Raw genomic sequence first — 24,742 nt, 5'->3', positions numbered from 1 at the left:
AAGCATTACGAGATTGTGCATAGAGGCGCTACGAGACCTCTAGGTGCTATCAGTCCTCTAGGCTGATGTAAGAAATAAGTTTAGGGTTTTTTTTTTTTTTTTCAAACACAAAAGCAAAGGAAGTATGAAATCAATCCCAATCTGGCTCTTAAAACTGGGTATAAAAAGAAACTCAGCTGACCAGGAGTGGTAGTGCACGCCTTTCATCCCACACTTGAGAAACAGAGGCAGGCGAATCTCTGTGAGTTCAAGGCCAATCTGGTCTACAGATAGAGTTCCAAGATACCCAGAGCTGCAGAGAGACACATTTGTCTTGAAAAAAATCCCACTCATATGTTTAAGAACTTCTACTTAAGCCTAAATTGAATTATTCAAACTAAGGAGAGAACTGAAAGGTACTCCAAGAGCTAAGGACCTGGCTTAACTGTCTTGCAATGTCTGTCTCCTAGATCCCAGACTCTTAGCTGTGGGTCACACACAGGTCACATAACTAAATATAGGAACTGTGAAGAATTTGACAGAAACATCAAAAAAGTTCTGTACATGCAGTAACCAAAAAACTAATTTAAAATCAGTCAATGCTTAATGAGGCCAACGTGTTTCTGGCAGGCACTGTTCTCCTGTTTTGTGTTGTGTGACGTCACTGCCGGCTTGGTTCTAGACACACAGTATGTACAGTGTGCAGGGCCCACAGAGTCTGCCTGGAACTGCTCAGCTCTGGTCAGACACTGTGATGGATGATGACAATACATACGATGCTTTCTTCATAGAAACACAACAGTTTAGCTGCAGAAAACAAAGACAGTACGTTTCTATTACCATTCCTCAATGTGCGAGCATGAAATTTCTGAACCTTTGGATTTTGTCCCAATATTTGATTTTTTTTATTCTGTCTCATGCTGAGAGTGAGCATGTGGAGACCTGAGCTGAGTTCCTAGGAACAGGAAAGAGAAACGCACTGTTTGAATTTGAGTTGCTCATGAGTTTCATGAGAAAAAGAAGTTCAATAGATTTCTGCTGGGGAAGTAGGATAGAATTTCCAACAGTCTCCAAGTTGCCCACGCGCTTCCACCCTTCAGTACTGCATGAGTGTTCCCAGCCTTGGCGCCTGTAAAAGCAATAGAATAGGTGTGGAGTCGTGTGCTTCTCACCCCGGGACCGGGGAGGCAGATGGATCCCGGGAATGAAGAAAGCTGCATAGCGACACCCTGTGCTGAAGAACAGAACAGAACAGACTCTAACAAGGCAACAGCCTTTGCCATCTCAGCAAGCCTGAGCAGGAGAGCAGGGTGCTTGGCGTTCTCACCCTGGAGACTCCCATGCAGAACTGAAGGGAGCAGTCAGCCCGACAACTTGGTCCACATTTAGCGATCTTTGGTTTCCTCTTCTAGAAAATGTGGCTCAGAAAACTGTGAGGAAAAGTTACAGTGAGGAACAAATGCAAGACAGAGCTCACGAGGTGGCTCTCACAGCAGGTAGCAGGTCCCACTGGTTAGAGCAGGATGGTTAGGGGCCATCATCTTCTTCCCCCTGTGTTGCAGAGCAGGGGCTCTTGCTTGTGGTGAGCCCCCTCCTCCTCACCGTGTCCTGGGGCATGTTGCCCTCATCCTCACCGTTCATCCTACCGTCCTCTACAGAGGAGGAGCGCCGAAACCTTGGAGCAACACAGAGCCCTTCACTCCAACAGAGGATAATGAAATGCTTGCTTTTCCGCATTCCAGAGATCAATCTCTAATTCATGTCAAAGGGAGTGAAGAAAAATGCATCGTGGATGTAGGGTTTAGTATTTCCGTAACACTAAGTGAACACGTCATAGAAAGAACACCTCTGTCATTTCTGAAAATCTAACTCGAGAATCTTGTCCTGTAATTCTTTTGACTACAGATCTTTGTAGGCTAACGTAGCATCTGATCAAGAGAGCTCATGGTCCCTGCCGAGGGTAAGTTGTCATAAAGCAGGCTAATTTCTCTCTGTCTGCCTCTTGGTTACTGCTGTTGCTAAGTGGCAAGGCCGCCCTCCTCATCTCTTGCTGTTCCTTTGGCAGCGTTAGCTTCTCCGGCATTTTTATATGTTACCTTCTTAAATATTTTACGGAGCATGTTTGACTCGCCCTGACTTCTTTTAAGTGAGTCTATTGATTTAAGTTCTATTTGCTGGCCAAGTATTGTTTTTGCCGGGCATACATTTAATTTTAATTGAAAAGGTGTAATTCCATCTTTTCCATCTTGCATGCAGAAGCAGTTGTCTGTGCAGTTGGAAATCCATCGACCCAGCACATTTCCCCTTATAAAGAGCAGTCTGAGAAGAGCGAATTGCACAGCTGACCCCGACTCCAGTTCCTCCCTCAGTGTGATACTAGGAGCGGAGCCCATTGCCTAAGAACGTGACCCCACCTCCCGATACATGGTTTTACTAAATTGCCCAAGCTGGCCTTCATCTCACTCCGTAGCCAAGTCTTAGACATACTGTCCTCCTGCCTCGGCCTTCCAGATATCTGGGATTGCAAGCCTTTGGTCACCCAGTGTGGTTTTCTAGCTGACTTTTTCAATAGCTGCCTTGCCTTCACTGATAAAATGTAATTCCTGGCCTCTGCATTCTGATATATAGTCAGTGACAGCAGATATGCTCTGTAGTGGCTGACCACTCTCTTCTGATCCTGAACTGTTTTTCCAAGGGGAAAATACAGGGTTGGGCTTTGCAAGCCCCTGGTCACAACATTTTCCGGTATTTAATTTAATTTTATGTATGTAGCTGCTTTAAAACATCAACACACACGCACGCGCGTGCACACACACACACACACACACACACACTCCTTCTTTGTGTACTATTGAGTATTTGATGGAAGCCGTGGCTATGGTGCAGTAACTCATGCTTACACAAAGCTTATGGAAAGGGGTTTTCTCCATAAAGCACAGCATGGTGTCATTGGGCTTAGAAATGCTATGTAGCATTTGTCATTACACTTGGAGCCATTTTAAACAACAGAATCCTCGACAAAGAGTATAAAAGGGAGAGCAGTGTGGCAGTAAGTAGTCTACAGTGAAGACACGTTTTCTGTACAAAAGCAGAAACCACAAGAGCATCATCTTGTCAGCCTGTCAGGCAGCTCTCGACTCCATCATCTGTGTGGACAGAGGTTAGGTGTTTAAGACCCACTCGTAGGGTATTTTTATAGTTTTAATATTTTAAATACTTGTTAATTTATGCCAAAATAAAATCTGACAATGACTTATAGAAATGTCAAGAACAAAAAAAGAGCATACAAGGAACAAATAAATTGGCCTATTTTAGTAGTAGTGGTAGTAGTAGAGTATGCCTTTATTTCATCTTTTTTCCCTCTATCCCACCCACCTTTCCTCATTATCCCCCATCTCCTGTTAAGGATGCTTCATTGCTAACATGGGCTTAGGAAGGAAGCTGGAGGCCTGCCTAGCTGTGCTCCCCGGAGGTTTCTGCCATCAGGGCATAATGGATGGAATACAGGCAGATATCTGCACTGTTTGGAATATTTATTAGATTTTTGTGCTGCCGTGGTCTCTGTTGGTTATTCTACCTACTCAGAGTTCCTGGGTGCTCAGGGCTGTGAATGCAGAGGTCCTTGCAGGTACTGAGTACATCAGAGTTCTGGGGTGCTGAGGGCCATTTTCACCCTAAAGGAAACAGAAATCTGGTCTGCTTCAGCTACCTCATTTAAGAGAAAAGCTGTGTTTTATATTTTGACTCTCTCTCTCTCTCTCTCTCTCTCTGTATGTGTGTGTGTGTGTGTGTGTGTGTGTGTGTGTGTGGTTTGTTTTAACCTATGACAACAATAAGCCTTATGAGTATCTGTGCTCCTAGAAGATTCAACAGATAGACATTAACTTCTGAAAGTGGTACATTGGACATCCAAAGGACTCGAACAAATTACCTGTCATTCTTAAGTTTCCGAGATTGGAAAAAAAATGCCACTTTATGTGTTATAGTGTTTAGGGAAATTATAACTTAGGAGACCTGGTGTTTAACACTGTGACTGATGTCTTCAGTACTGAGGAAGCCTCTAACTTAATCTTCTTTCACGAAGGTTTTAGTGTAAATTAAGAGCACAGAGAGCTGTGGCTCTCTCCCCAGTGGTCCTCAGTGCCTGCCACAAGCAAGCTAGCATTTGATGGCTTGAATGTGAGAAAAGCATTCAGGCAGCAGGGCACCGAGAAGTCAGTTAGATGCGTTTTTCATGAATGCGGTCCCCTTCATTACCACAACGTGATGTCTACTTGTAGCCATTTAAAGAATCCTCAAACGTCCTTACCTGACATATACATACCTGAGCCCACTCCAATCGCTTCAAGAGTGTCTAGGATTTCTGAGGCATATGCATAAGGTATAATTTTCCCACCGCAATAAGTACTTTATTTCTAACATGACGATAATTAAATACAATTGCTTGATAATATTTGGAGCGTTATACTGGAATGCAAGTGCTGGCTTTCCAGTTTGGGTTTAGAGATTAGCAAAAGTTGGGACTGGCCCCAGGGAATCATGTCTTCCAGCAGAGCTCTTCTGTCTTTGCTGCCCCTCTGTGCAGGAGTACAGTTATCTTTTTTTCTCACTACCCTGATGCTTAGGGAATTCCGTCCTGTGTGCTAGATCTATCACGTTAGTGCAGCTATCTGCAAGAGTTATAAACTAGAAGGACTTAGACAGACAGACAGTTTGGATTATAAAAGGGAAAAAACAGGCAGAAACAAAGGGTGATATAACAAAAGGTTATACCCTATGCAGATTTTGTAAATCTTTGAGCTATCCTACTACTAAATTGAGAACATATTTTTAACGTGCCCTCCCTTAGAAAAGATACGCGTCCAGCAGGGCCTCCTACAGCGTTAATAGAGCAGTCTGCTCTAGTGAAGTTTACATGCTGGTACTCATTCTTGGGAAAGTCTTAGTCTGATGAAACAGCATTTGTGAGAATTGAGGTTTTAGGGGGTTACTGAATATGAAGGCTTTAGGGGGTACAGAATATGAAGCTACCAAGCTGGTGTTCTCGTCACTTGTAGATGTTCTAACTGGTGATTTTATTTTTAAAAACTTTGAAAAATAGAAATTTGCATATATTTCATGATGTTTTTAAAAATCTCCTGTGACTCTACAACTCCCAGTAGTTGTATTTTTGTTTGTATGTTTGGTTTTTGTTTGTTTGTTTGTTTGTGGATTTGGGGAAACAGGGTTTTGTGTAAACAGGACTGGACTCCAACTCCCTTTATCATGGAAGATGACCTGAAATATTTAATTCTCCTGTCTCTGTCCCAAGTGCTGGGATTACAGGCATACGCCACCACTGCCACTTCCAGGTCCTTTCCGTTTTTTAAACAGTGAAGTTAGGTGGCAACTATTAATTCACAAATAAATTACAGGACACGGTTTATGTGTCTTTAAATGTTTGTCTTGGTTTGTTTCCTCAAGCACTATTTTCTTATCTGTGTGCTTGACATTCCACTCCCTGGACGGCCACATTTCATTTTTCTGGTCCTGTACTTTGGGACATTTGGAACCGTTCCTAATTCACCTGGGACTCAGTCTTGGCGTGCATCCCTAGCTATCTCAGTAGAACAGATTCCTAACCGAGCAGCTAGGCCAAGCAGTGATGGGCTTCACTTACTTTCCTCACTAGTAGTTTTCAACTCTGGAGGCTCTCTCCCCCTCCCTCCCTCCCTCCCTCTCCCTCTCCCTCCCTCACCCTTCCTCCCTCCTTCTCGCCCTCCTGCTGGCCATCACATCCAGCTTACATGTTGCATTGCCATCATGCAGAATGCACTTGTCTCTCCTTTTCCCTTATTCCTTCCTTCCTTTTTGATAACAACCTCCTTCACATATTGACTTATCCATGGTTCAAGTCCAAGTTCTTTGAGGACTTCGAGGAGAAGGTGAAAGCCCATGGCCCATTGTTCCAAGTGGCAGTGGCCCTCGTGAGATGTTCCGATGTGTTAAGTCCTTGGGTTTCCTGGGAGGTTTTCGGTGAGCTAGAATGTTTTCTAGAATCTCAGGTTTGAGCCTTCCTGCTGTTTGCATTCTTCAGGATGAGAATTTACTTACCCCTCAGTTCCTAGAACCTGAGTCCATGCATGGAATGAGTGCTTGATATGTAGCATCAACTCAGTCTTAATGACTTGATTTAAGGGAGCATTCTGTAAAACTACTGCACCAATGTACAAGAAAAGAAAGATAGGCAGTAGATAAGTACCCTAGTAGAGAGTTTACCTACCGCACAACAAACCCTGGTGTGGTAGGACAAGCCTGTCATCTCAGCAATTGAGGCAGTTGGATCAGAAGTTCAAGGCCAGCCCGATTTCGGGGTGAATTGGGGAAGGGAGAAAGAAGAGTAAGGACTCGCTCGCTTAATGCCAGAGAAGAAGTACACTCATGATTTCTTGAAATAGTATTTTTCTCTTCTTTTGTGCTTACTATTTCATGTATGTCAGTTACAGCACATGTTAAATGAACTACCGAGATCCCAACGCTTTCAGTGACATAGGTCACTAAACATGGTTAACATAGTTGTATTAGCTGCAGAAGCTGACTGGCCTGTGAGTTAATAAACGCTAGCTGGTGTATACCATGGGCTCTTCTCGGCATCTGTAACCCAAATTTCTCAGTAGAGTCCTGATGCTGTGCATCCTTCCTTCTTACGTCATTTCATACCCTAGCTAGGCATCACAGAGCCTGCGCTATGTGACCATTCTGTCGGGAGTATCCAGCAACACCACCCTGAAGTTACCACCCTACCCTGTAAGCGCCTACCTCTTTACCAGTCATTAACGGAGTTGAAGTGCGCTTCTGGAAACACAAGCCCTCCATATGGTGGCTGCGAGTTCCTTATTGTAATTAGAGCACCGAGAAGGCGGAGCGTCACTCCCTGAGCGAAGAAATGTGAAGCGGAAGATGACTCAATAAACATCTGAGGGAATGTTTGCAAAGTGTGATCTCCAAATCTGCGCTGAACTTCAGCTCTCAACCTGTTCTCCGCACAACTGTTTGTAATGGCTTGCGCTTGGTGCTATCTACCACTGTCGCCACTGAAGGCTTCATCTAAGCATAGCCCAGTGAAACTCATTACTGTATGCACCTACCATAAGACCCTGTGTTTAATAAACAAAATAAAATGCAACTCCCGTCTGGATGTCAAACCAAGAATAGTCTACTTCACCTGAACAATGGGTTTCTTAAACATAGATTTGACAAGGTTTTAGTGCTGGAAAATTCTAAACTGCAGACTCATAAGACATATCTAGAGAGTAAGGGTGCATCCGCTAGCAGAATGCAGGCTGGCTCCTTCTGTGGTGTGTTCTTTGCGGGCAATACCCCAAAACTGTTCTGGTTGGAGCCCTTCACACCCTGCTAAACATCTTATACATTGTATTCTTCTCTGTCTACCATCTTTTCCTTACCCATTCCTTCTGTTTTTAATTTCGGGAATGTTCCATTCTCTGTCTTCGTGTGCTGCCTGAAATCCTTCATGGAGTGAGGCAAAGCCTACATTAATTAGCTAGCTCGAAGACGCAAGCCTTCCTTCACATCTGTGTGTGGTCCATAGGGTGTCAATCCTTTACTCAGCTTAGTGGTTGCTGTTTTAGCTCAAGTATATTGGTGTTTGATAAGCTGGCATTTCTATAAAATTAGAATATCATATGAAAGCTCATATGTGAAATGAAGAGTCCAATATAGCTATAAACATATGGCTCACACTGTGAAGTGTTTTTTTTTTCTTTTCTTTTCTTTTCTTTCCCAAAGAGTTTTGAAGAAATATACAAGAACATATGTCCTGGCCTAGGACTCAATGCCAGATTTTTTTCTAGACTGTGGTTTGAGATTTCAGATCATTAACTGGACACATCTGTCTGAGTATGTTTTTCTTTAAATAAAAGAGAAAAACTTGGAAGGCAGCTATCCCAAAAAAATACAGTTTAGCATTCTTAGGGTCTTTTTAACATATTTAATATCCTCGACCCTTCAAACGAGGCAGAAATCCTCTACGCTGTGTGGCAGTCATTTTTTGTTAGTAGCTCTGCATTCTTTCTGTAATTTTCCTATTTGCCTTATAAGCACGTATTTGTAAGTGGTTAGTGAACTTATGGTCTAAGGGAAAGAACTTTAAAGCTAGAACTGAAGGACTCGTTCTTTTTGTTGCTTTTTTAGACAATTTTATTTATTTATTTATTTTTCAATTTTTTTTATTAGAGATTTTCTTCATTTACATTTCAGATGCTATCCTATACCCTCCTCCCACCCTGTTTCCCTACCCACCCACTCCCACTTCTTGGGCCTGGCATTCCCCTGTACTGGGGCATATAAAGTTTGCAGAACCAAGGGGCCTCTCTTTCCAGTGATGGCCGACTAGGCCATCTTTTGATACATATGCAGCTAGAGTCAAGAGCTCCGGGGTACTGGTTAGTTCATATTGTTGTTCCACCTACAGGGTTGCAGACCCCTTCAGCTCCTTGGATACTTTCTCTAGATCCTCCATTGGGGGTCCTGTGTTCTATCCAATAGATGACTGTGCGCATCCACTAATGTGTTTGCCAGGCCCCAGCATAGCCTCACAAGACACAGCTATATCACGGTCCTTTCAGCAACGTGTAGATACTTCATTCCTCCTTAGAATGGGGAACAAAACACCCATGGAAGGAGTTACAGAGACAAAGTTTGGAGCTAAAACAAAAGGATGGACCATCCAGAGACTACCCCACCCGGGGATCATCCCATAATCAGCCACCAAACGCAGACACTATTGCACGTGAAGGACTCATTTTTTTTTTTTAAAGATTTATTTATTACATGTAAGTACACTGTAGCTGTCTTCAGACACACCAGAAGAGGGCGTCAGATCTCGTTGCAGATGGTTGTGAACCACCATGTGGTTGCTGGGATTTGAACTCTGGACCTTCGGAAGAGCAGTCGGGTGCTCTTACCCACTGAGCCATCTCACCAGCCCGAAGGACTCATTCTTCTTAAACTCACTTCTGTTGTTAACTTTAACTAAGCAAGTCATACAACCTAACAGCCTCAGTTCCTGTATGTAGAAAATGCATGATTTAAAACAATGTCTCCCTGCCTTACAAGAGACTTGGATGGAATAATATGTGTGGGAGAGCTTTGGAAAGAGTGAAGGCTATTAGAAACACACTTCCTGTCTGGGAGCAAATGAACAGTGAACTCGATAGCAGAACCACCAGTTATTTGGCTCAAACATCATCCACCCTGCAAGATTATTAGCATCCTCAGATTCTTCACCGTGAGTTCTAAGAGTCCTTTGGGAATCCTGGACACGTACTTGGAACTGTTCGCTCTAAGATTCCTTGTGAGCACTTGAGTCTTTACTCTGTGTTCAATACCGTGCTGTCTACCCCTCTGCCCAGTCAGTGTCCTCTGACTCTAGCCTGCGTGTCTCTGAGGCCACCTGTCTCCATAGCAAAGAGGCATAAGGTCACCGTGTTTGTTCATCAATCCGCTGTACAGGTCTCTGTCTCCTATGTCTTCTTACACAGTCCGCAAGCATTCCAGTCCGTAGCTTCCGCCTCCTGTTTGGCTTGCTGGACACTTTAACTGCACAGCACCAGCTGAGATGGAGCTGTGCTCCTCACGCTTGGAGGTCTCTGATCCAGGCTACTACAGGGAACACAAGCTGTGTTGTCCAACGATGACATCACATCTGACTGCTCTTTAGGAGCTGTGAGTTCTAGCCATGCCGTGAGTGTGTTAAGGAGGACTCTGGATGGACAGCTGAGGGAAAAGGAAGGGTGACGTCATGGCTAATGGTGTAGCTGTATCTCACCGACTGTCACAGAGAGAATGGAAATGAATGCATTCAGAGTTTTCCTATTTTTCATGGTATTTATTATCGGGGGCTCTGTGAAAGAAGGGGGAGGCATGCGAGCTGTACCTCATATGTGGAAGACAGGGTAGTTGTTCAGTTGGCTCTCTCCTTCCACTTTGACGCTGCTTCTGGGGCTCCCTTGTGCCGGCTGCACCATTGTGCCAGCCTGCGTGCCAGTCAGCAGAAGCCACGGTGTTCTGAGCCGGCGACTGCTGCTCTAGGCCGTGCGTACTGCACAAGGCTATTGCTGTTATTGCTTCTTCTGTTTCTCTTAACCCGGGATTCAGCCTGGAAAGGTTTTAGGAAACCTGCTTGGCTGAAACAGTCCCCTCTCTGTTAACCCACTGATTGTTTGGTAATAACTCACCTTTTCAGAATCCTCAGCTGGCCTCAGAGCAAGACTCTAGTACCCGGAACCGATGCAGTAACCCAACTGGAACCAGAGCATTTGTCTTAAACCTTGTGCGTGTGACAGACAGCTGTCATTTATTGAGTGAGATTGAGCTGATCTGAGGAGCCAAGCCAAAACTGCACACTGGCCATACCTTCATATTTGCCCTGGGTTCCAACTGTGTTACTGTCTAATGTGCTCAATCAAGAACTGCTGTTAACAGCTGTTTTGCTCCATTTCTTAGTTTTGACATGACAGGTGATATACTTGAAATTTTTTCCAAGCACAGCCATTAATTCTATGGCCGTCAACTTGATTTTCAACCTCCCCAAAGAATGTAAGATTTCTTATTCTCCTTGTCAATAACATTTGACTCATTAACAAAGAAAAATACATGGTGTTCCGTGACTCTGGGAAAGAGTAGACCTGTAAACATTTTCTGAAATCAAATCAACAAATATGTGTTGAGAATTGGCATGATCGTGACATGCTGTTTGGGTAGAAATGAGCTTAGCTTTGCTGATATTTTCATTTTGCAGATAATAGGCTGAGTGAGTTCTATTACCACAGACTGAATTTTGACCTTCAAGGGAGGACTAACTAATAAGAACATTAGGGAAAAGTAATTAGTGTCTAACAGCGAAGGAGAAGGGCAGGAGCTCTTCGTGGATGGAAGCTGGAGAAAATGGTTAGGATAGAAACAAACTGTAACTCGACTCCATTGTATCTGGCCCAAAGAAAGACTGTAGCATCAAGAACGGGCCTGTCTACATGGAGGCTAGAATGGGGGACCAAAGAAAATGATCTTTGTACCCCACTGTCTGTCTTGTGGAGAGCGAACCTGAGTCATCTTGTAAGTCTGATCAGCTGCCCTTGCTGTATCCAAGGAAAGGTGTGTGGACCCTTCAGAATTGTGACACCAACCACTCTAATAGATTCCACACGGGCCAAGTCATCCGACTTTAGGTAGCTTTAGTGCTGACTAGATTACAAACCTTGAAAGCTTTTTTGTTATTATTTCAAATTAGTATCTCGTGTTAACTTTTTTTCTCAAAATTACTATTTTTTAATTTACTATACATCCCGATTGCATCCTCCTTCCTGTCCACTCAGTCCCTCCTTCTCCTCTCCCCTCCCTCCACCTTTCCTTCCTCCCCAGAAAAGGGGAGGCCTCCCATGGATATCGACCCACCTTAGCATATTCAGTTGCAGTAGGACTGGGTGCATCCTCTTCTTCTATGGCTAAGCAAGGCAGCCCAGTTTGGGGAAAGATATCCAAAAGCAGGCATCAGAGTCAGATCCAGCCCCTGCTCCTGCTGTTAGGAGTCCTGCATGAAGACCCAGCTGTTCAAGTGTTACATATGTGCTGAGGGCGTAGGTCCAACCCAGGCATGCTCTTGGTTTATATTTCTAATTTAGGTGACATTTATAGTTCTCTAATGCTAACATTCATCTATGCAGAATGTGTTTAGAACCTACCAAGTGATACCACCTGGAGAGGCCATCTCTAGCTCGTCTTTCTGCAACTTCACCAATGGCCAGAGAGAAACTCTCCAAGAGGAAGTAGATAGATGGCTTGCTTTACTGATGGAGTAGTGAGACTCTAAGCTTAATTCCATGGACACATGTATATAATGAGCTTAGATTTAGTGAAAATATTAAGGTTAACATGCTAGATGTGGTAGTTACTTAAAAAAACAAATCTTTGCAACTAGCTCAAACAAGTAGGTGAAGAGGGCCTGTTGGACTGTCTCATGGACACCAAAATCACACAGGCCATGTGACAGTCATTGGAGATGCAGAGCCAGGGGGGAGCAAATGAAGAAGTGAAGCCATGTGCTTGTCAAACAGTCATACACTCATCTCCACTTAGCTTTTGCTCTTGTATTCTCTATGAAAAGCTTTTTTCTATGTCAAAACTCTTGCCTTGCCATGCAAGTATAACTAGAAACTAACTAAAGTCACCCAAGCTCGAAATCAAAAGTGAAAGACTTCATTGTCCTAGCTAGGACAAGTGTTCCCTGATAGTCCATTCTGCTGGTCCAGAGATGAACTCCTACTCAGGAATTGTGTTCTTAGACAGACCATGTTGTGGCTGCCTTCTTTTTCTTTAGATTTATTAATTTGTTATATGTAAGTACACTGTAGCTGTCTTCAGACACTCCAGAAGATGGAGTGAGATCTCATTACAGATGGTTGTGAGCCACCATGTGATTGCTGAGATTTGAACTCAGGACCTTCAGAAGAGCAGACAATGCACTTAACGACTGAGCTATCTCTCCAGCCCCTGGAGTGGCTGCTTTAAGTAGACATTCTAAACAGATTTGAGCATCATGTTCCCTTCAAATGTAGATTCTGCTTGAAGTAAAAATGCAATGAATAAATAAATAATTTGGGCATAGTATATGGTTTTAAAGTATTAGGGAAAATAGTATTTTTTGTTTCCTCATTATCAAGAATTAGCTGCATATTTAAATTTTATAATTGACTTCTTTAAAGTGTATTAGATTTACTAAGTCTTCTAAATGTCTTATTTTTGAATTTGAATTGGATTAACTCTATGTGTGTATGCGTGTGTGTGTGTGTGTGTGTGTGTGTGTGTGTGTGTGTGTGTGCTTGCCTGTGTTGTGGTCAGGACCCAATACTGAGCAATTTACCAGATGCATTTAAGTCGAAGTCTCATCCCTTACCCAGAGACACTGAAGAAAAGGGAAGGGATTTGAGGAACAATGTTTTCCAAAAAGAAGACAGCAAGTTTGTTTCTAGAGGCTTGACACTGGTGTGAGGAAGGCCCCCATGATTTAGACTTAAAGACTCACCCTCACTAAAGGTCAGCATAGGGCTAAGAAAAGAAGCCAAGGGGGCTGGAGAGGTGGCTCAGCGGTTAAGAGCACCGACTGCTCTGAGTTCAAATCCCAATAATGTGGTGGCTCACAACCATCCATAATGAGATCGGATGCCCTCTTCTGGTCTGTCTGAAGACAGCTACAGTGTACTTACATATAATAATAAATAAATCTTTAAGAGAAGAGAAGAGAAGAGAAGAGAAGAGAAGAGAAGAGAAGAGAAGAGAAGAGAAGAGAAGAGAAGAGAAGAGAAGCCAAGCAATACCTTTGAAAGAAGACACACCCTGTAGACCAGGTGACTGTCACGCCCAGTTTCATCAGTTTAGCAGGGTCTTCTATAAAGTCTTCACACCTCTTTGGACAACATACAAAAACATTGCTTGAGTGGTCGTGCTCCTGAGTGACATAGAGAAGGAACTCTTCGTCCTCTGCGATAGCCTGTAACTTAAAGTCCAATACCTGATCTTGTGTTTGGCCACAGGAGAAGTAGATGGAGCCATGGTAAGAATACTGAGCCAGGTTTCAAGATAGAAATCTGGGAGCGATACTCACACACAGGGACGCTCATACACAGCAGATGAGAAACAAAGCTAGGAACGGTGCTTGTGCACAAAGATGAGAAACTCAGCTCCGAGATCAGAGCCTACTAGAGTCAGCAGCTAAGCCAATGTACAAAATTCGAGCAGGTGTGACTTCGATGGGAAACACTGTGCATGATAGTAATTTAGAGAGGAAAGCTGTAGGGACTTGGGAACTAAAATATGATACAAATTACAAAAAAATAGAATAGAATAAAATAAAATAAGGTGGGGCTAATGTAGCTTTGGATGGACTTAGGAAAGAGTAGTACCCAGTTTGGAGCATTACCTAATCTTTTCCAGGAGCCCCACTGATAAAATGAATATTCAGAGAGCGATGATGAGTAATTGACATTATTGAAGGTTAAGTTCTGTATTTTGTGTGTGTGTGTGTGTGTATGATGTGTGTTAAGGCGTAGCACCTATCATGTCCTGAGGCGCTAACTTTGTACCATTTCACCCAGAGTGCATAGAAATCATACACTTGCATAAAGGCCTCTCCCTCCCGCCTGTTGAGCCTGATGCCCCAGGTTGAATGGGGATAGCGCTCCTTTCATTGAAAATAGATATTTTAGAATGCTAAGTTAAATTTTCCATCTACATTACTAATATGTTCAGAAATTGGGAATAAGCTCCCTTTCGGGTAGGTTTAAGCATTTCTCTCTTCCTTTAATTATTTAAATAAGTAGTATTTTTAGAGGGAGGCAGAAAAAGCTCCATACTTATTTTTAAATGGAGGAAGGTAGTTAATAAAAAAGCCAGTGTTTCTCAAATTATGGGCTTGATTCCTGTGCCTAAAAATTCATCATGTTAGATTTAGACTTCCTACCGAATTAACAAAAGCGAGTCTAAAGTCATTCCTTATTAAAATAAAGACTTGGAGCGAACAATCTAGAAATAAGATGCAGCTCTTAAAGGGCACAAGTTGAGAAGTTGGGTCACTTCCTTACATGAATACAGAAGCACACACATGCAATACTGCAGATTAATGAATGATAGTACATGCTAATCACAGCAGTTTATAACCTAAAACTGTTAAATTTTTTATAATCTATGTATATATTATCCATCCGTGATTCAGTTATAAGGTTTTTAAATTATTCTATTTTAATCATGAGTATGCGTGTGTGTGTGTGTGTGTGTGTGTGTGTGTGAGAAAGAGAGAGAGAGAGAGAGAGAGAGAGAGAGAGGGTGCCCAGGGAAGGCCAGAGGGCATTAGATTCTTAGAGGGCATTAGATTCTTTGAAGATGCAGTTAGAGGAGATTGCGAGCCATCCATGTGGGTACTAGGAACGTAACTTGCGTCCTCTGGAAAAGCTGCAAGCCCTCTTAACCATGGCACCACCTCTTGGGCCTTATGACAAGGTTTGATATGAAAGTACAGATGATACCAGAACTATTGAGACAGTGCGCAAGTAAAATAATTCATGTTTCATTTTGAGTTTTGCAATCTACTTTGTAAATTACAGAGGTCACTATAAAACTTCAGGGGGCATGGAGTTGGGTGGCTCAGTGGGTAGGAGCGCGTGTTTTACAAGCATGACGACTTAACTTGGAATCCCTGGCATTCATTCATATTCTTTGTTTAAAAAAAAAATCCAACCATGACATTGTATGCATGTAGCCACAAGCACTTTGTTGCACATTCTGGCCACCAACATAGCTCCAGGCTCAATGAGACACTCGGTCTCGAAGGAATACAGTAGAGAGCGACAGAGCGGGAATCCTGGTATCTTCCTTGGCCTGCCCAATGCACATAGCCACACGCACACAAACACTTTCTGTCCCAGAAGCTACTGTGCAAACATTTCATAGGACAGCCAGGATCACTCCATATCTTCTCATGTGAATATGACTCCTTGTGACCAGAGCAGTTCTCCAGTGTAGCTGAGCCTCTCCTGATGCTAGATGATTGCAAAGCTCTCGTGGGGTATGAGATGCTAGGGAACACAGATGAGCCAGAAACATGGCTAGGCCTATCTACCCGAGCGTGGCTTTTCATTGCAATCGGTTTTCTTTCCTACACAAGTAACCGTTATCCATGGAGACTATAGTCAAGACCCCTAAGTGACTTCCTGGAGCAGGTAGGACTAATCCTGTATTTATACTATGTCTCCTTTTAAACATGTGTTTCTATGATTAAAAGTAGTATACATATTAAGTATCCTAAGAGATTAACAATCAATAACTGATCATAAAATAAGTTCCCAAGTGTGCCTCTCCTGCTATCTTAACTCCGTAGTACTGTAGTACTGAGCTATGTTTGGCCACAAGTAACTAGAAACTCAGAAAGCAGAAATATTCGGATAAAGAGAGACTACTCTATTGCAAACTTTATACCAGTAAGGTGAGCATGGTGCAAAATAGGGTTTTACCTCAGTATCATGGATAGCTCATTTTCTTCCCTTTCATTTGCATTTATTGCGTATGGTGGTCAGCGGTCAACTTGTAGGACTCAGTTCTCTCCTTCCATCTTGTGGGTGCCAGGGATCGAACTCAGATCCTCACACACAGTAGTTGGACACCTTTATCCACTGAGCCATCTTGCCAGCCCAGGGTGCCTCTCTTTACCCAGTAAAGACATTGTGTATAAGTACCCAGCATGCCCTATGCTTTCATTTCTTACCACAGTAAACCAGAAAAGCTGTCAGAGAGCTAAGCTTTGTCAAGGACCTGCTTATGGCGAAGGGAAGCCTGTGATCAGAGAATGCAACCTCTGGCTGGGCAGGCTCCTTAGCTTGGGGCTCACACTTCCTCCCCACGGTGTTTCTAAGCTGTAGAGTCACTTTGCTCTCCAGCATCCAGGGCCTTAAGGCCATTTCTGAGGTGCTCCCTCCTGGCTCTAAGTGAGGGCGCCCCATCTCCATGACTACAGTGAACTCTCTTCATCAGCTTCTGAGGTACTGGTTTCAGTCCATCTTTGTGCTGCTGTAAGAGATCACACAGTGAGTAATTAAAAAGACATGAAACTTCTCAAACTTCTGAGAGCTGACAAAGTTCAAGACCGAGGGGCAAACATCTGGCCCTTGCTCAGGCCTCTCTTCTCGGGGGGAAAAGGTTTAAGAGCAGAATCGATCCTGTGCAAATGAGAGGAAGCAAAGGGAGGGAGGCAACCTCATGGTTTTGAGAAACCCACTGGCATGACAGAATGGACATGTTTAGTCACCCCAAGGCCTGACCAGCCCCCCTCTAACACTCTTGCCTTTCGGGATCACATTTGCAACCCTCGAGCTCTAAGGAGACATTCTGACCACAGGACATCAGCGCTGCACTGACTTCTGATGACCACTGGCTCCTTCCAGGCCACCCTTACCCTGATGGCTCATCGTTTCCACCTTGGTCCTCACTGGATCCTGAGCATTTAGAAGGATGGGTTCCTGTACAAGGACATAGAATAGAGTGAAATGCCCATCAATAAGAAAAGGATTAAATCAGTTATGGAATAGCCCATTCTGGGGAGTATTATACAACAAATGGTTTAAAGCTGAGTTCCTACATGTTCACACACTCATGCTCCGCCTTCTACCTGAGTTCCAGGAGCTTAACCAGGCCTGCTCAGCAAATGCCTTTACCTTCTGGTCTGTCTCACAGGCCCGAGACTTACACTTCCCTGCTTCTGTAGTTTGTATTGTTGCCCAGAAAGAGCATGCGGCTCCTCTTGACTTTGCTCTACCCTGGCTCTGGAATCTTTATCGGACCCTGATCTGAGATTCTCCCTGCTAGGAAAGGGCTTCCAACAGCTTTATCCCTGCTGTTACTGTTTCAAACTTTTTCGTCCTTCTTCCTTCCTTCCTTCCTTCCTCCCTCCCTCCCTCCCTCCCTTCCTCCCTCCTTCCTTCCTTCCTTCCTTTCTCTCTCTCTCTCTCTATTTTTGTTCCTTCCTTCCTTCCTTCCTTCCTTCCTTCCTTCCTTCCTTCCTTCCTTCCTTCCTTTCTTTCTTTCTTTCTTTCTTTCTTTCTTTCTTTCTTTCTTTCTTTCTTTCTTTCTTTCTTTCTTTCTTTCTTTCTTGTAACCAAGGATCCATCTTTAGTTAATCCAATAGATGCCCTCAGTATTAGAACTGTTCTCATTCACTAGTCAGTTTTCCAAAGACCCCCATGTGTTTCTGATTATCCTGCTTAACTTTTTTCTAAATATTTTTACCTGTCCAATTAGACAACAGAATAAATCTCTTGCACTTAAAGCTCAAGTTTCCAAAAGGAAAATAAAGTGACATATGTGTCGTAGAAAACAGCCCGCTGACAGCTGCAGTGGTGTCTTTGTCATCCTCAGCACCCATTCGGAAGCCAGTTCTTTTATCACACGATGTGCTGATACCGAGGAGCTTTATCTAAGAGTCACTTTAAACACCAGCTTCTTTCTTTGATCTTCAGTTTCTGCTGAGATCCAAAGAGCTTCATACTGTTTCCTTAGATAAATCAATAATATTTAATCCAATCGAAAAATACAAGCCCAGGGACTCTGAAGCTGAGCGCTATAGATTCTTTCTAAACACACGCAATGGACTTTTCTTTTTGCAGATGCAAGTATTGGCACTATGATGAAAACCTGCTTACTTCAAGCGTTGTCATTGTCTTCCATAATGAAGGATGGTCAACCCTCATGAGGACAGTCCACAGTGTAATCAAAAGGACACCAAGGAAGTACTTAGCAGAAATCGTGTTAATTGATGACTTCAGCAATAAAGGTAATGGCTATAGACTTGACATCTGCGCTAGAAAATAAGTCAATCACAAGTAACAGAAGTAAAATGTGTTATCAAAATAAGTTTTGAAAATGAGAAGTATCTACTGATACGTTACTATGTTGTCACTCTGCCAAGCACTGTATGTGAGTCATTTGTTTAATCCTAGCAAGAACTTTTAGAATACTATAATTATCTGTTTTATACAGGAGACTCAGAGACCCCATCAGGCACAGAGGCAGTAATTAACCGTTAGATCCAAATCCATGAGTTCAAGACTTTCTTCTTGCTGTGCCAATTCTGTGGGGCTCGGGTTTCACAGAAACTGAGTTAAAGGAATAACCTACTGAAAGACTGAAGAACAGAATCATGTGTATTTTGCGCTGCCCCTCAAAGCTCCAGCCGTAGTCTTCAAACTGAAATCCACAGCCTTCGTTCTGCACTTGAGCAACGATGCAAATACTGACTTTGCCCTGGTGATGCGAGTGTATTTGCTGCCTTCCTGGTTGCTGTGATGAAAGCAACTCAAGGGGGCAGGGAGGGGCTATTTTGGCTCTCAGTTTGAGGGTTCATTGAGAAAAAGAAGGGACATAAATGTCAGTGCTCAGTCCACGTTCCTCCTTCGGGCAAGGACCCAAGTCTGTGTGGTGGTGCCTCCAGCATTTAGAGACTAGATCCCGCCGAGTTATCCTGTTAACCATCATACTGAACACATCTTCTACAGTTCATTATATTCTCTATTTGATTTAAAATATTAAATAAAAATAAATTATGAGTTGAGGTGAGCATGTGTGGGGACTCCTGTACCCCAGCCTAGCCTTGAGCTCTTTGTGTAACTTGGCATAGCCTTACATTCTTGAATTTCTGACCTTCCTGTCTCTATCTCCCAGGCGTTGTAACTACAACCTGGGTCTCAACTCAGTCCTCGTTCCTTTTTTTTTGTTTTGTTTTGTTTTTTTTTTTGGGTGCAGCGAACTTTATTGATGGTATTCAAGAGAGTAGGGAGGGCTCCCTAGGCCCCTCCTGTTATTATGGGGGTCTGGGATGGAAATTGTGAGGGAGATGCTCAGTGTTGGGGGCCGAGTTGGGATAGGGCCTCTCTCTTGCTCAGTGTCCTTGCTGGGGTGGGTGGTCCAGGGTTTCTTACTCCTTGGAGGCCATGTAGGCCATGAGGTCCACCACCCTGTTGCTGTAGCCGTATTCATTGTCATACCAGGAAATGAGCTTGACAAAGTTGTCATTAAGAGCAATGCCAGCCCCGGCATCGAAGGTGGAAGAGTGGGAGTTGCTGTTGAAGTCGCAGGAGACAACCTGGTCCTCAGTGTAGCCCAAGATGCCCTTCAGTGGGCCCTCAGATGCCTGCTTCACCACCTTCTTGATGTCATCATACTTGGCAGGTTTCTCCAGGCGGCACGTCAGATCCACGACGGACACATTGGGGGTAGGAACACGGAAGGCCATGCCAGTGAGCTTCCCGTTCAGCTCTGGGATGACCTTGCCCACAGCCTTGGCAGCACCAGTGGATGCAGGGATGATGTTCTGGGCAGCCCCACGACCATCACGCCACAGCTTTCCAGAGGGGCCATCCACAGTCTTCTGGGTGGCAGTGATGGCATGGACTGTGGTCATGAGCCCTTCCACAATGCCAAAGTTGTCATGGATGACCTTGGCCAGGGGGGCTAAGCAGTTGGTGGTGCAGAATGCATTGCTGACAATCTTGAGTGAGTTGTCATATTTCTCGTGGTTCACACCCATCACAAACATGGGGGCATCGGCAGAAGGGGCGGAGATGATGACCCTTTTGGCTCCACCCTTCAAGTGGGCCCCGGCCTTCTCCATGGTGGTGAAGACACCAGTAGACTCCACGACATACTCAGCACCGGCCTCACCCCATTTGATGTTAGTGGGGTCTCGCTCCTGGAAGATCGTGATGGGCTTCCCGTTGATGACAAGCTTCCCATTCTCGGCCTTGACTGTGCCGTTGAATTTGCCGTGGGTGGAGTCATACTGGAACATGTAGACCATGTAGTTGAGGTCAATGAAGGGGTCGTTGATGGCAACAATCTCCACTTTGCCACTGCAGATGGCAGCCCTGGTGACCAGGCACCCAATACGGCCAAATCCGTTCACACCGACCTTCACCATTTTGTCTACGGGACGAGGCTGGCACTGCACAAGAAGATGCGGCTGTCTCTGGAACAGGGAGGAGCAGAGAGCCTTTTTTTTTTTTTTTTTTTTTTTGATTATCAGATAGTCTTTTATTGAAATATTTTCTTGTTGCTGGGCACTCCACTGCACCACTGTTGATGTCATCTATGATGTGGCAGCCATCCACATTGTAACCCACAGATTGTGCAGTACCCAGGATCTCCTTGATAGTTCCAGAAAGCTCTCTAGCCAAAGAGTAGTGTCTCATCTGCTGGGCAATGTTGACAGTCTCATCAAAAGTCATGTTCCCACTGTGTTTAACTGCAGAAAGAAAACACAGGGCCTTTTACAGCTTCTGCCCTGGCTTCTAAGATCATGCATGGCTCATGGTTTCACGTTACCCATCTCTAGGCTGTTCCCATGCTTTCAGCACAGAGTCACCCACATGTAGGACAACCCTGGGGCTTCCTGTCAGCTCAGCACTGAGTCCTCGTTCTTTTAAAGGGGACCGTTACAGTATTCAGACAAATATTAGGTCATCTTGGTTCGACTTGGAAAGAGAGGAATCAAGTGGTGATTTTCTAGAAACTTTAACTTTTTAAAGCTAATTTTGGGTAATTTCTTTCAATACGTTATTGCAAGCTAAATATATATTCTTAATTACAGAAATGTAGAAATGATGCTCTAGCCCTAGCTACTCAGTCAACATGCAAATGAAAATGCAGGGTGGCTGTTTCAATGCAAATCTGTGTATTTGTTTACCTATCTATCTATCTATCTATCTATCTATTTATATAACTGGTCACAAAGCAATTGAAGTTTTGGAACTGACTGAACTGCTCAGTTACTCAATAACAACAAGATGTTTACTCTTTGGCAAACAAGCTTTCCGCAGAAGGCATGACTACCCAAGCTGATGTTAGGGTTGAAGAGAGAACCCAAGTACCATGAAAATACCTTCCAGGATAGCTTTATTCAGCTTCCTTCCACTAAGCTCCATTCAGAACTCTCCAAGTCTGGACAACCGTTTGCTGCCTCTGTAAGGACATAGCTAGAATCCTGATCTGTACACATATGCTAGCACTCGAAAAAATAAAACTATGACTTATTTCCTCCCCCTCATTTCCTGCAGCTGATAGCTGCAATTGCTAATCATTTTAATCACTCTAGACATATATCTTTAATGTTTAAGCTCAATTAAATGTATTTATTAGCTTGGGTATCTTATCTTGGTTGCAGTTTTCTATGACAAATGCCTTTGCCAAAACTATTTATTTTTCTGCAAGAAGAAGCATTTGAAAATAGACTTGAGCAGGCTGGAGAGGTGGCTCAATGGCTAAGAGCACCGGCTGCTCTTGCAGAGGACTGGGGTTTGATTCCCATGTGATGGCTCACCAGCATCTGTAACTCCAGTCGCAGTTGAGCCTACACCCTCCTCTGGCCTCCAGGAACACAGAACACATGTCGTGCACTCAAGTGCAGACAAGCAAACACTAATACACATAAAGTAATAAATAAGAAAAGAAAATATGCCTTTGAGCGATACTGTTGACACTACCTCCAGTAATTTTTAAGTGTATGAAAAAAAATCCAGATCTACAAAACTACTTTCTAAACTTGCCTGTGTTGGTACTGATGGTAGGCACTTTATTATTAATATTTGAAATCATTGTTATAAAAAGAATAGGTATTTTACCATCTGAAAATAGCTTTTTGGCCCCCAAAAAGGAACAGAACCTGAGGTTTGGTCTGTTTGTGCCTCTGACTTCCTCTGTCTATCTGTCTGTCTGTCTGAGCTTCTCATGCTACAGCTCTCTGTGGCTCCAAGTCTCACACTCAGGCTGGATCTACATACCGCACAGTAGACAGAAACGTTTAGATTCCCCTGGAGCACAAGTCCAGAAGGCCTATAATTAGTGTTTTCTAATTTCAAGACAACACTAAGATCTGTTGCTACTAGCTTCAGAAAAATTGTAGCATTTGCTTAATAAGGCTCAAGTAAAATTCGGCTTGTACTTTGCCTCAATAGATGTAGAAAATTAAACCTTGAAGTTAGTTTTCTTTTTTAGAGACAAAACATAAAACCTCTTAAAGGACCCAAATACTCTCCATAAACTTTAGGCTTCTGGTAATGAACGCATTCTCTCTTAGCAAGGTTTGGGGCCTTTACATAGACCTGGCTCCTCCCAACTTTTGTGCATCTTCATCTGAGACCAACGTGGCCTCAGGTGAACAGCCCCGGGTGCTTAGCAAACCCTGGTCTGCAGCAGCCAGGGTTTGTCAGGGTCTATCTTAAAAGTCTGCAGCAACCAATTCTTTGCTCGGTCCCACCTTAGAGCTCTGCAGCAGCCAAGGACCTCCTTGGTCCTCCTTAGGGTCTGTAGCATACAAGGGTTTTCCCGGTCCCACCTTAGTGGTCCGCAGCAGCCGAGGTTTTCTCGGACCCGCTGCATCTTGTTCCCAGCAGTCTCTGCTTCTTGACTGATGGACTCACAGCAGCCCCAGCTGTGTACAGGCTCCCCAGAGACGGACAAGAGAGACGTCCGAGGAATACGGATGAGCTCTTAATGCTTTGCTCCCAAGTGACCCATGACCTTTCCAGACAAGCCAGCGCCACCAACAGTCACAAACCCAGCCTGACAAATGTGGGCTGTAAGAAGGCAATATTTACCTAGAAAGTGGCAAGGGTATGTTTGAGCCCTAAATTCAGTCTACCGCAGTGTGAGGTCACAGAGAAGCCATTTGTCTTGACTGAGAGTCACTCCCTTCTGTACATTAGGGTGTATTTAAGGTTTGGGCTGAAGTAACATGTCCCAAGGACAGCCCCAATGGGATCAGAAAGACTTTAGAGACTAATAGTGAAGGGCTGAAGCAGGGTCTGGGGAAAAAAGAAAAGAGGAGAGGACTTACATTTAAAAAGAAAGAAATAACCTATTTTGAAAGGGAAAAGCCACCAAACGTTTTAGCAGGAAAATACAATTAAACTTGAAATTGTATTTGTACTACTCTTTTAAAGTTGGTGCCAAAATATGGGGGGGGGGGGGTGTCTTAATTCTGAAAACCCATATGAATGGGTGTTTTTGTTGGTGATAAACTCCTTGATGTGGTTATGCACACCTCTAATATTAGTGCTTCACAGGTCAAGGGACAGGATCAAAGACCCAAGTCTGAGAGCTGGAGAGAGGTTAAGAGACTGGCTCCGCAGTTTGATCCCCAGCACCCACACGGCTCACAACCACAACCGTTTGTAACTCCAGTCCTAAGGGATAAGGTGCTATCTTCTTGCCTCCTCCATGTACCAGGCACACCAGTGGGGCACAGACATACATGCAAAGTAAACACCATACACATACAATTTTAAAACAATTTCTTAAGAGTCCAGGTCCAGCCTCAGCTACATAATGAATTTGAGGCCAGCCTTGGCTATATGACATTCTATCTCAAAACAAACACATTAAAAAGCCTCCTAAAACAAGCAAACTACTAAATATATGGTCCAACACACCCATTGTGCAGCTGGCTCTCAGCTAGATACAGCAATTTTTTTTTTGGTGGTTTGTACTGATGAGCCAAAATTTTATCAATTTTAGGACAATTTCTGTGTCCTCAGGAAGTGTCTCAGCAGGATACAGGAGCTTATTCTAGCTGGTGAGCCAATTTCCTGGGCTCACAATGATAAACAAAAGCTGTTATTTTACAGTGAGAAGCCAAGGTGCAAACTTTGCCAATTGTGCCCGGTTTTCACAACATAGAATTCCCTCTACTAAGTCACAAACATATATGTATATGTAATTATAATGATTATAATTTAATTATACACATACTTGTAATGCTAAGCTACAGACAAAAATGTGTCTTTTGATTGCTCCGGGCCAACTTGGATGGATCGACTTGATCACAGCAAGACAGCGATTTTCTGTATCTATTATGGTTGGAGAAAGATGGCCCAGAAACAAAATTTTGAGCAGCCCATAGCCTTGTGCAAACTCCAGGGAAATAGCATGACCTTATCAGTAGACTGAGTATCTTCAGAAATCCTGAACTTTTTTCAACTGCAAAATATTATATTTTTTCTTTTTAATTTTTTAAACCTGACATGTTAAACTTTTAATGATTATCCAATGTTCACAGGGATGCTTGATAATGTTTTCTTTATGCTACCCAATCCCCCATAGATACATTAAGCTTAAAATTAACTTGAAACACATTTTGCCTTCCTTCTTTCTTTGGTGTGACAGCAGAGGA

The 24,742-nt window shown here is 43.5% G+C and overlaps 1 protein-coding gene, 1 non-coding gene and 1 pseudogene across 3 annotated transcripts in view; 1 reads left to right on the top strand and 2 right to left on the bottom strand.

The window, feature by feature from the left end:
* Positions 1–24,742, top strand: part of Galnt7 (polypeptide N-acetylgalactosaminyltransferase 7) — a 129,231-nt gene that overhangs the window by 82,260 nt on the left and 22,229 nt on the right. For both annotated transcript variants that reach the window (NM_144731.4, NM_001167981.1), the window contains exon 3: positions 18,186–18,352. In NM_144731.4, coding sequence (NP_653332.3) covers positions 18,186–18,352 — 167 coding nt within the window. The remainder of the gene's footprint in view (positions 1–18,185; positions 18,353–24,742) is intronic.
* Gm10284 (predicted pseudogene 10284) lies at positions 19,312–20,512 on the bottom strand (annotated as a pseudogene).
* Gm25379 lies at positions 20,908–21,021 on the bottom strand. The gene has a single exon (XR_003947677.1). It is a non-coding gene; the product is annotated as a small nucleolar RNA SNORA65 (small nucleolar RNA).

The sequence above is a fragment of the Mus musculus genome, chromosome 8 (assembly GCF_000001635.26).
Source record: "Mus musculus strain C57BL/6J chromosome 8, GRCm38.p6 C57BL/6J".
Classification (NCBI taxonomy): domain Eukaryota; kingdom Metazoa; phylum Chordata; class Mammalia; order Rodentia; family Muridae; genus Mus; species Mus musculus.
The sequence above is the reverse complement of the archived record's forward strand: the minus strand, read 5'-3'. Positions and strand labels throughout refer to the sequence as shown.